Here is a 12,460-nt window from a genome sequence, read left to right as displayed (position 1 = left end):
CTCATGTAGATTCATTATTATTGCTGTCACTTCACTAAAAAGTGAAGAAAATATACTTGTAGGTTTTTTGTAATTTGTATATTTTCACATGTGTTTATGCTTATTTTCTCGTGGTAAGCGGTATTTGACTGTTAAACATAGTCAGATGTCAGACTGAGCTTTCACAAACAGTGAATGTAAATCACATGTAAGATGTAGGACTTAAATCTTGGGATGTAGTAATACTGAAGAGGACTAGCAGATTTCTGGTATGTGCTGTTGTGGTTTTTTGTTTTGTTTATCTGGGTTTTTTTAATGCTGGTTTTCATTTTTATTCTGTTATGGTATTGGAGCTGAGAGTGACTGATTCTTGGATATTTGAGGAGCAGGGAGACAGCACCTGGTATACCATTAGACTATTACAGTAATAATAAAGGCTGTCATCACTGCACTTGAAATGGCACATTGAAAACCTGGAAAAGATGGAGTAAATAGTTACACTTTTGTATGAAGAAACTTAAGGACTTCATTCAAACAGATGAAGGAACCAAAAAACCGCAAGTCCTAAAGAGTTGTACCACTTGCCTTCATGGGAAGGATTTGAGACCACCCTAATATATTAGCAGAGTCTTGCAAACCTTAACATTTTAAAGCCAAGGATAAGGAAATGCAGTTTAGATGTAAGATGCAAAAGTTTAACAATAGAAGATGCATATGTAGAGAAGTGTTAGATCGTTCCTTTAGTTTTAAAATTTATTAATTAGATATGAAAATTAATGAGTGAAGTTTTCTGGCCCCTTATGCAGGAGAACAGATTTATGCAGAGATTCTTCAAACCTTGTTTGCTTGGGTGCTGTAATTTGAACTGATGGTATCAGCTTGTACCACTTCTTTCAGCAGTTGCTAGCTTTCAAGACTGTGTGTGGTTTTTTGCTTCCCCAGCTGAAATTCTAGTCCCTCTTGTTCCCCATATGCCACTTTTTTTCCCCACATCTACCTCACAGATTGTGATCTTGACTCAGTAGTAACCATTTTAACAACCACATGTTCTCCATTCTTAATTGCAGGTCCCAGCCTGCGTAGGGTACTGCAGGTGTTTAGGAACATACCTAAACAAACCTAGGTCCAAAAATCATGACTTCTCACAGCAAGACTTTGCTGTCAGCCTGAAAACTGCCTTAGCTAAATTGTTTTTGTAATGGGGCAGTATTGAATGGAAGTATAACTTTGTGTTATGTTAGAAAATGCTAATTGCCTTAGAGGGGATGAATGCTGACCTTTGAAGGCTGAGCTCCAGAAAAAGCTGCTGCACTTAATATATTTAAACTATAATTCAAGAAAGAGATATGATCATCATTGATAATGTTGAGAAGGAAGTATTGAACTGCAAGGATCAGTCAGAACAGTCAGGTGCTAGGATATATAAAAAATTGGGTGGAAAATAATGTTTTGCAAAGCAGTTGTTTATTTTGATCATAGGTAGAAGCCACTGGGAACAAGGGATGTCCATTCATTTTGTGGAGCTTTTAGACAAGCCAGCATACTCCCTGCCTGGATCATTTGTGATCTTACCTGTACAACTGACTTACCCAACTTCAGTATCACTTCAGCTGTTATTGTTAACTCTAGTAGAACTAGTGGCTAGAGCTCACGATTGGTTTTCTGGTCATTATTCTACAATTTTCATGACTTAACAGCGGCATATGATTTTCACAAAGGGTGCTATAGTCATCTGAACAGTTGTGTTGGGATTTTAAAATGTGATTGACATGTATAGTCTTAAAAGGTGTGTTTTCTTCTATGAAAATGTATTGTTGTTCCAAGTTACAAAAATAAAACATGAAATTGAGTAGCAAAGGAAGAGATTGTGAAAAAGAGGAGCATGAATTAATGAAAATTAAATTGTGGATAATGTCTTCCAGGTGCATGAGCGCACAGAAGAAATGGATTTCTTGCTCTTGGTGATCCGTAAACTGTTGCGTACAAATTCACAGTCTGTAAAGGTAGGTTCAAATTATATTCTGCTACTTTTTTGTGCAAGAATAAATTTTTACACATTTTTTTTAATCTACAAAGGGCACGTTTTAAAGAACTTACCATAAATGTGTCATTATTTTTTACTAAAATATTATTTAGTTTGCAGTTCTTCATAAGGAAGCAAGCTGAAGGGCATTCTTTTCCTGGGTGCTATAATGTGTTCTGAGAGACTTTTTTTTCCTCATGTTAAAATGCGTTAGTTTCTAAAGTCTGCTTAAGGCTAAAAAAATACAAGATGGATATTTGACTAGAATTATGTGTTTGGTATTGAGGGCAGTGCTTATCCCTGGTTAAATAAGGTAGCATTAACTCTTGGAAATACTGAGCTTTTTTTTAAAATGGGACAACATGCTTGGAAAAATAGCAAAAACTCAGAAATGCTGTATTGTAATTTCTAGGCAGAACTTATAGCAAAACATGGCAGAGATTTTTCTCTGCATGTTAGGAAATTGTGCTTTGTACTAAAGCAGAGTTTGCAGAGGTTTAGCATGCTGTATTTAGTCTTTGTGGTCTCAAAGTAATGAACTCTTGAATTGTAAGAAATTAAATACAAGTGATAAGAGTTAGGCTAACTCCCTGTATTTCTGTGCAGCTATTTGAGACTGCAGAAATTTTGTGAGACTGTATGTGTCCCTTAAGTGCTTCAGTTAATTGTTCAGTTACTGTGAACTGTTCTGTTCAAAGCAGACATAACTTGAGTCTGTTGGCTGGTTTTGTTGCTATTGGAAGGGAATCTGTGTTCTTCTGTACAATCGACCACATTGATTCCAAGTTGGGTAACTTGGTCTTTAGATCATCCAAGCATCCTCTCACTGGAAGTGCCCTTCCAGTTGGCATAGGGCATGTCTGTGCACTTCGTCTTTTATTTTTTATCCATTTTCTTGCTGGTAAGAAAACTCACTTGTCTTTTAAATTCAGAGACAGTGGTGTGAAGCTATTCAGGCTTTCTTAGCACTTGGCTCTGCCTACCAAGAATACCAAAAAATTTGATCGTACTCAGGTCATGAAAAGTTTGCCCTTGATGCTAAGATTATGTGTTTGGTGTCAGTGGCAGGAAGCCCTACAGGTCCTATCATCTTTTCTGTTAGAAAACATTTTTCTTTTACAGGTTCCTGAAATATATTTTTTTTCTATATAATTCTGATTAAATCTCTCAAAATTGTCACTGGAAAACTTTATCTCCTTTATATCCTTCTCTGCAGTTGTTTTTTCAGATGACAGTTTCATATTGTATAAATCTGAGACAGTCTTACATTTGGGGGTGGGGGTAGTGTCCCTTTGAATGTTTTTCATGGTGTGGAGGGGGGAACTCTTGATCTCAATTGCTGTGTTTCAGCAGAGCAGAACAGGTAATTCAGTTTGAACCTATACACTAAGCCCAGTGTCTCCTACTTCAACCCTTTTCAGCCCCTTTTGAAAAACAGTGAAGGAGGGAGCTTTGATCATGTGGCAAATTCATTTAGAAAATGCAAGATTGTCCTCCCAGTGCCCCTGGATTAATGAAACAAAAGGGTGCAAGGAGGCCTGTTTAAGGGAAAAAAAATGTATTTATAATTCAGCGTTATGTGAAAAACATACGAGGTGTTTGTCTCCTAATCTGGACATTGCAGAGCTCAGAAGTAGCAGGTAATTCAACATAGCATCAACTAACAGGATGGGAAGAGTGATTCTGACATATGGAGGACAAGATCTACCTTTGTGGTTCACCTACCAACTGTGCCGAGTTTTCTGGCAGACGGATGGTGTATTGCTTTTAGATCACGGAGCAGACATTTCATTTACTGTTCTAAGGTTGATTGCTGGGATGGGGTTGCACAAGAAAACCTATGACTCTGAGAATGGCTCTGTTGGGTCAGACCAGATAGTGCAATTTCCAGTAGTGACTAGTAACAGCTGCTTTGGTAGGAAAATAAGAACAGGATAAAGAGTCGTATTTCTGGGTTCTAGCAAATTGCCATTCAGGGACATCTGAAGTGAGAACTTGCTACTGTGCATGTTTTTGGTATCGTCTAGTGGGGCTTTAGACATATCCATGCTGCACGAGTGGTTTTGGACTGCTTGATCTTGAAGGACTGTCAAATTACCCTCTATTCCAATGTGTTCCTCTGCCATGTTGGTGATACATGCTTGTTGAATTTCTGCTTTTGGAGTAGATCAAACTCTTGGTTTAGTAATGTGATCCTTCAGGCACTCTGTTAGGAACCTATGGTTTTCCTTCCAGTTTGGAAGAACTCCATGCAGATCACAGAGTGCAAATTACAAAGGTTGTCTAGTGGAAGAGGTAATTTAATATTCCTTGCCTGTAACTGCAGTTAGGATAATTTAGATTGGATTTTGTTTCAGTAGACTTCAGGCAAGGTTGTATTTAGCTTATTTTCCTAGCATAGGTGAGCCACTATCTATTGAGCCATGAGGCAGTTCATGCTGTGGTGGGACAGCTTTGTATAATATTTGCAGAATTATGTCTTTTCAGATGTCTTCTCCTTTCAGGATCATGTTAAATGACTTCATGATTTAGCCTGCCCTCTCCTTGTATTTCTTGTGCCTTTACATGTGCTTTGGAGATGACTGCAGTGGTACCATGCCCACTTCATTAGCTTGCCTGCCTGTTACGTCATAAGGGGGATGCTCTTGTATTTCATTGCATTTTTGCTTTGGATGTTGATGTCCTTATTTCATTCTATTTTTGAATTCATGCAAGCCGTCAGGAAAGCAAAAGAGGACTGTCTGTGTCCCACTTTACAAGTACTGCTTAGAGTGGCTCAGGAGACCTGAAGAAAGAAGCTGAACACTACACAGTTCATTCTAACTCCTTGGCTCTTCATCCTATTTTAAGTTGAAGCTGTCCAGTTCATTTGAGCTGGCTATGCTGAGCAGTGGGAGCACATTCCAAATAGAGGGGTTATAGCCATAGCCATTAAGTTACTTCATTCTTCTCCCTTCTCCCGTTCTGCACGTATTATGCTGTCTAACCAGGGAGAAAACAACAAAGCTTTAAATTCTGAATTTCATAATTGAAAGAAAAGGTGTCACCAGGTAGCAAATGTGATTTCTGTTGTTCTGTTTAGGTGAATACAGGTTAAGAATCTTGGCAGAGTCAGCAAATGGAGTGAGGAGCTTAGTGTGATCCTGGAGAGTTTTAAGTTGCATAAATTAATTGAAACTGAGAGAGAACTTTTGACACATTTCAAAATCATTATAGTAATTTTTAAGGCTGGGTTGTAATTACAGTTACTGCTCATATGGGAGTAGTTCCATCTTTTGATGGAGTTAAAAGGCACTGATATCTAATCTAACTGGTTAGTAAAAGAGGATTTGAAAATACTTGGCGTACACTTTATTCTGTTGAGGACCACATTGAGATCATAAGCTTAAAGAGTACTATATGTTTTCAAGTTGAACTTTTACTACAGGAAAAAGTTTTTTCACGTTGTCTGCCCTAGGCATCTAGGCTGAGTGGTTCTCTTACAGGTGCTTACCCTTCTCCGTATGCTATGTAGGGAATCTTAAGCATTTAGCTTTGATTATCTTAAATGTGCCTAGGATACATACCTGTAGTAACCAAAATTAGACTATTTTAGCATAAAGAATAAGTGGAGATTACATCATAGCATGGCATTTTGTGTTAAAATTAACATTTTATGTTTACTGTGTAATTTTTTTAATAGGTAATACTGATGTCTGCTTCCATCAACTGTAAAGAATTTGCTGATTATTTTGCACTTCCAGTTTATAATGGTCTGAATCCAGCCTGTGTTTTTAAGTTGGAAGGCAAACCTTATGCAATCGAAGAATATTATCTTGATGATTTGAAGCACACTGTTCATTTCAAGGTATCGTAAATATAACTTTATTTCTTTGGACATTGTGAGAAAGAAACTGGAATAGTCAATTGAAAGCTGTGTAATAAAATTACAAATAACCAATTTTACGTTACAGTTCTAGATAAGATTTAATACATGATGATGGAACAGGAAGTCTCCTCCGCAGCAGCCTAGTTTTTCTTTCATGTAACAGAAATTGAATGTAAAGGGCTGGGAATTTTAAGTAGTATGTGGCATTTTGTTCAGTAGTTTGCATCCAAGACGAACAATGTAAAAGTCTGTGCAGAAAGTAACATATGAGGATTTGTAGATCTCTAAATACAGCTGACAAACTCGGGGAATATTTCCTGGGTTGGTTCATGTTGCTGTTATGTATCAAAGGCAGAAAAAGCCAGGAATGGAAGAGAGTCATGAGAAAAGAAGCATTTATGATTAGAAGTTTGGTGTTAGCCAAGTTGGCTTCATCTACCAGCTGAGGCTTACGTGCTTCCTGTTTTTCCTTTTTTTTTTCTTTTGTTTTAATAGTCCCAGAGCTGTTACACAGTAGTTTTGAACATATTTCTGTTGTAGCCATGTAGGCCACCATGGCAAATATGTAATTTTGAGTAATGAAAATACATTAGAATACTAGATATTCATGAAATCCCTGGTGGCTACTTAACAGCCTGTGTGGCTGCACTGGAGAATTGCTGCTTTAGTGCCTAAGAAGGGTAGTAATTGCTGAAGATTCATTTGCTTTCTCAATCTTTAGCGCTTAAACTGCACAGTATATTTGTTTGTAGAGCTTCTGACATGCTATTGTATAGCATGTATCTACATAGACAACAGATAATGAAAGAATAAATGTAGGTTTGAATTAATCTGGTATCTGTGGTTTTATAATAGAAGTTTGTTTTACAGTTAAAAAACGGCTGTATAGGAATTTAATTCAGTGACTGAACTCTTTCAGTATTATGGTCCAAGGTGAAATAAACAGGTTAAAGCAAAGTAGAACAAATGCACTCAAGCTTTAATAGTGACAACCACTCTTAAAAATAACTGGAGCATGGAAGTAATTATTGGTCAATTCTGATAATTCAGAACACTGTTATAATGTTAATACAATGAAGAAAACACAGGATGCACTTAAAAAGTAGCAGTATGTGAACATACTGTTACGATTTAGCTTTTATCCCTCAATTATGCAGAAACTAAATTAGAGAAATAAAACAAACAGTTTATGGGAAACCCAGAAGAAAATAATTGCTTATGCTGTACACAGCACAGACATTGGTTATGCCTCAACACAGGCAAGCTAAAATAGAAGGCTGTCAACTGTTGAAATTTTAATGCAGCCAGAAAAATAAACTAAATGCATATAGCAGTTGGCCCGTCAGTTTTTATATGTTAGTATGGCAGCTCAGATAGGTAATATGGAGGAGATTATGTAATACATGACTTTTTGTAAAAGATTTTTGATGATAGATGACAACAAAAAGCTAGTCAAGAAATTCAGTAAGTCTACTTAAGTCAAGTTGCATTTGTCACAGCTGCACTTTGAGCTGAATGACAGCTGCCGCACCTTTCACCTCAAAGGTCATTAACAAAAGGAACTGCTGTCACTACTTATGCCTTTTTATACTTTTTACTTTCTCTGTGTATATGAGCATTTAGCTTTCATTTTTTTTAAGTTTTCATCTGTTTCTTTTTGTTCTGTTGTCCTAGCTATAGCCATTCTGTTGTTCAGTAGGAGAAGAGTATGATTGTCCAAGAAGTTATTTGTACCTTAGGGCAACAATAGAAGGACATAAGTGCTCTTGATTTTCTTCCTTTTTTTTTTTTTAATATGTATGAAAAAAAGAAGTTGAATTGGAAAGCACTGGTGTTTAGTCTTGCATCTTGTTTCTTATGGTGCGATGTGTGGAGATTTTCTCTGAATAGTAGTTTTATTTTAAAAAATACTTAAGTCTTCTTAGACCTACCATGTTTATGTAACATCCTAATGAAAAGGAAAGCAGAGCCTGAGTGTTAAGGCAGTTAATGAGTTAATGCTGCCATGTGGAAGCAGGGATACATCTTTCATCATGCTAAAACCAAAATCAATTAGATAACTGCTTGAGGTACAGGCTTCGGGCTTTAGTTCTTAGTATTTTATTCTTGCCTATAGAAGCCTGTAAAATTCACATAAAAGAATACAGAAGTTAAAAGAAAAAACGGTCTTTGCTTTTTAGATAAATTTTTCCAGAAATTTTTCCAAGTTTCCTTTTGATTTTAAAATTAATAACTATAATATCAGATTACATAAATCGTAACTCTTTCCTTAAAGCATCTTGATTGAAATTAGTTTAGTCCTTTATAACTGTCTCGTTTGCTGTGAGGTATGAACCTTTGTCCCTTCTCAAAAAACCTTAAAATAATTACTGTATAAATGTAGAATTCTTTTATGAATCCTGCAGAGCTCTTGGCTTTAACATGTCACTCATTTCTGTAGGTGATAATGTTTTAAAACTATGCTTGAAAATAAAAATTTTTTTGAGCAGTTCTGACTTGGATAATTTGGGAATTCATTGATGCCAGTTGTGATCTGGAAGATAAATAGAAATGCCGTGTGGTTGGGTTTTGGGGGGTTGGGGTTTTTGTTGGTGTTTTTGTTTGTTTGTTTTTCCCTGTGTGCCTGTTTGCAGTAATTCCTTTGCTATGGCTAGGTAGACATCTAGCTGAATTAAAGATAAACCTTGCCACTTGAATTGCTTCATTTGGAGGAAGGAATAAAAATAAGAGGGAAGGAGGGGAGAAACACCCTTTGGTGTAGCACTGGCTTACCCTTGCCCAAATATTGGGTTATTTATAGGTGCTGCTGTTTAATTTTTTAGTATAGGTTTATAAAAAGTAGTTTCTTTTTCTTTTGGCATAATGGCCTTTGTAAGCACATTGTTCTGGATATTTAACTGGATCATTATTTTGTCATATCAGCACCCTCTAAGCCCCAAGGAATCGGTGAAACACAGGTTTTGAGGAAAGATGCATGAAGGCTGCATCTATAGGCAAATCTAAAGCTAGTTGTGTAAATGCTTACCTATTGCTATAGTATAGTATTGGAGATATCAAATGCAAATTAATTGTATAGTTAATTCTGTGAGTAAATTGAAGAACTGTAAGCAACTAGGGGACTTAGATGTTAGTCTTGGTAAGTCTGTGAAATGCCATGTCTCTACTTCTTTCCTGAGGCAAGAAAGAGAGTCCCATTTTTGGCTTTCAAGTGTAAAAACTCCTTCATATACCTGGAACTGAAGTCAAGACTCCACATGAAAGGTAGTGACCTGCTGTCAAAAGCTATTCCAGTTATGTTGTATTACTTCAGTCAGCTCTGACTGGGCTTTTGGATTTGCTGTTTGGCACATCGTTACCTTTTATTAGGAGTGATGTGGCAGTCTTGTCATGTTAAAGAACACTAAAAGTCCAATTGGTAACAAAATTAAAAAGACAAATTTGACAGTTATTTAAGTAGAGATAATCTAAACCCCAAAATCTTATGTTAAAGCAGCCCAGAAAAGATAAATTCCTTAGATTATCACATATATTAGGAAAAAAAGTACTACTTCTCAAAAGTACTAGAATGTTGTCTGTGGTTTCTCATGGACTTATCAAGCTTCATTGGAAAAGCATTACTATAGTGGGTGTAAAATGCAGTTAAGAAGCTCTGGGACTGACAGAGTTGTACACCTGAAAAGTCTACCTGGCTAGTTGATTCAAGGGGGTCAGAGAAGAGGAAAGAATATTGTCAGGTTCTTACAGATGGCTTTTCTTGATCCTTCAATCCATCTTCTACCAGAAGAAAGTAAGATAATTTTCTCTGTTTTTTCAGAAAGTGGTCTTTCTGCAGACACCAAGGCAACCTAGGGTTGACATGATGTAGTATTACAGGTTGACTGTTCTGGTAAGGGTTGGACAGGCGAGGACTGAGGTTGCAGTAGCAAAAGCTGATCTAAATCAGTGTTGCCAAATTGGTGGTAGCAGTAGTGCTTTTGTGATTCTGTTGTGAGCTCCTTCAGAAAGGGAAACTGGTAGAAAAATAACTAACTTCATTTTAACAGTTTAGATCAGTTTTCTGCAGTTTTAGCTCTTTGAAACATCTCTCTGAGGTCAGATGTGTATAGTTGCAGGCAAGATTTTTGGATGAAGTTAGAACTCTTGGCACTGAACCTTGAACTTAGATATGCAGTTTCAGTGTTGGAGCTGGGAAAGAAGCAAATGAAAGGACACTTCTGCTTCCTCTGCCTTTTCTCCCAAGAACACTTTGGGAGACTGTGACAGATTAGAGCTAAAACTGTTGTGTTTTTTTGGTTGGTTTGTTTATTTTGTGGGTTTTGATGGTGGTTTTTGTTTGGGTTGGAGGGGGGGTGTGTTCAAGATTAAAGTAACTCTTCCCCTTCCCACATTCTTATTTACTCTTGGATAGCTTTATAGGTAGCAGTAATACCTCTTTCTGGCTTTTGTTTTGCTTTGTTAGATAAGGTAAGTCTTTGCTATTCTCCTCATACAAGAAAGTCTCTTCATTCTTCTGGTCATTGAAGTAGTCATAATTCGCTTCTGCTCAAGTTTTGGCTGATCCCCTTAAAACCTGGTAAGAACTGGAGATGTATTTCAGTCCCAGCATCACAAACTGAGTATCTGTTGGCTTCAAGAGTTCTTTTACTTCAAAGGCTGGCAAGTACGTTGACTGAAAACTTTAGACGAGACCTGTGTCACTTCAGAGTGAGGGGCAGTTCTGTACAGTGTCACTAACATATCACACTCTTAGAATGACCTTTTGTGATTCATCTTAGGGTCATGTTTGCCTTTCAGCAGCATTGCATTGAAAGATAACTGTTTTCATATGATCAAAGTAGCTGGTCCAGGTGGTTCTTTATTTTCAACCAATACACCATCTGCTTGTATCTGAAATTTGTAATCCTCAGATGCATAGGCTTACACATTGGGTTACACTTCAGACGATTGAGGTTTGAGTTATGTGAATGATACTCTTATCAGTACACATATGATGCATTCCAACTTTATCAGTATATCTTTTTCAGTTGCTTTTTTGCTCATTGAAAACTTGTGCAGAACCCTCTTTTGCTTATATGGTAACTGACTTGCAGTAAGCGTGTAATCCTAATTTTGTGCTTGATTAAAATAAGAGCAAATCTCTGTGAAATGTGGACAATTGGTAAATACCTTCTTCTTTTACAGGGAAACCTGGAATATATTAGTTTTGTGTATAGAAACCTTAAGTATTACTCTTAGCTGTTCAGCTTGCATTTTTAATTATTCTTTCTAGGAGTGGCTTTTTCCCTACATGTTATATCCTCCTTAAAGGTCCCTGGCTACAGCTGCATCTTACTTTATGTTGGTATTTATCTGCACGGATTTACCAGTTACTACTCACTATTGCATTTTTATTGTTACCGTGTGGTCCAGTTCTTAGGGAGTGTTATGCTTAAAGCACAAATGCTTAATTTTCACTGTTGCTTTAATTATTGTACTGTTCCTTAAAAGTAAAAATCAGAAGTCCAAGCCTAAATAAAGCTGTATTTGAATAATAAAATACTATTGTAGTGTATCAAGCAGCAGGTGAAGGCAGCTGATAGGCTAGGACTAATATTTGGTTGAGCATAAACATAAAAATGGAGGCTTGTTAGCTAGCGAGAAGATACATGATTTCTTAAAGCATACACACACACTATCACTTGAACCTATTGGTTTTCTTGGGAAAATCTTGGATGACTTAAGCTGTCAGATTTCAGCATAAAAGTAAATAAAATATTTCACTTGAGGGTGGAGGGAGGGAAGAGGAAAGAACTTCAAAGGCATAATAAGAGGAAGAAAAGTGCAGTTTGAATGTAGGTTTTCTAATAATGTGAAGTATGTAGAGGGCAGATTACACTGTAATACAAGTCTAGAAAAGTTAGAGATAGTGGTTAGTCTAGTAAAGAGTTTCCACTAGAATGAGGAGAAATCCTGAGAATTGAAAGGTGAGCAATTATCAAAAGCCATTTTCCCTACAAGAGAAAAACGTGTAATATTATAGACCATTCCCAGAGCATGTCTAGTTCATTAAGCATTTTGTTTTTAAACCTGACATGTGATTAAGTTACAGTCTTTGCTCTGAAGACTTGATGGTTTGTGTTCTTAGATATTGAAGCCCTGAGTTTGTGACAGAATGCTAGAAAACAGTATACATAGAGTCATTGTGGTTATATTGTGTACAACAGAACCACAGGTCTTTGACAGGGTATGACCTAAAACACAAGATCCCTTAAATGCAAAGACAATTTAAAAGAGAAGTATGTGAAAAAAAATGTGATTTATTTGGCAATCGGGTGGAGACATGCATTATAGCACCTGTGAGAAGGATTGTGCCTGCCTTATACAAATTCCTCTCCTTGTCATCCTGTTAATCTCCATCCAGCCCTCCCTGGGTTGTAGTTAGTCTGATGTGCTTAACACTTCTGGATAAGGAGTATGTCCTGCAGATGTTAGGGGACTGAGTGTGGCCTAGTGCTTATCTTAATTAGGTAAATATCAGAAGTATTTTGTTAGCATTAGAATGGTAGGGTGCTTGAAGGAAAATGTCTGTTCAGAAGGTAATGAATGCTCCA

General features: G+C 36.8%; 1 protein-coding gene across 3 annotated transcripts in view; it reads left to right on the top strand.

Annotated features, from left to right (window-relative positions):
• The window catches only part of TDRD9 (tudor domain containing 9), an 87,149-nt gene that overhangs the window by 32,955 nt on the left and 41,734 nt on the right, over positions 1-12,460 (top strand). For all 3 annotated transcript variants that reach the window (XM_069783329.1, XM_069783330.1, XM_069783328.1), the window contains exons 6-7: positions 1,902-1,982; positions 5,685-5,849. In XM_069783329.1, coding sequence (XP_069639430.1) covers positions 1,902-1,982; positions 5,685-5,849 — 246 coding nt within the window. The remainder of the gene's footprint in view (positions 1-1,901; positions 1,983-5,684; positions 5,850-12,460) is intronic.

The sequence above is a fragment of the Haliaeetus albicilla genome, chromosome 5 (assembly GCF_947461875.1).
Source record: "Haliaeetus albicilla chromosome 5, bHalAlb1.1, whole genome shotgun sequence".
Lineage (NCBI taxonomy): Eukaryota > Metazoa > Chordata > Aves > Accipitriformes > Accipitridae > Haliaeetus > Haliaeetus albicilla.
Note: the sequence above shows the minus strand (reverse complement) of the source record. Positions and strands in the feature narration are given on the sequence as shown.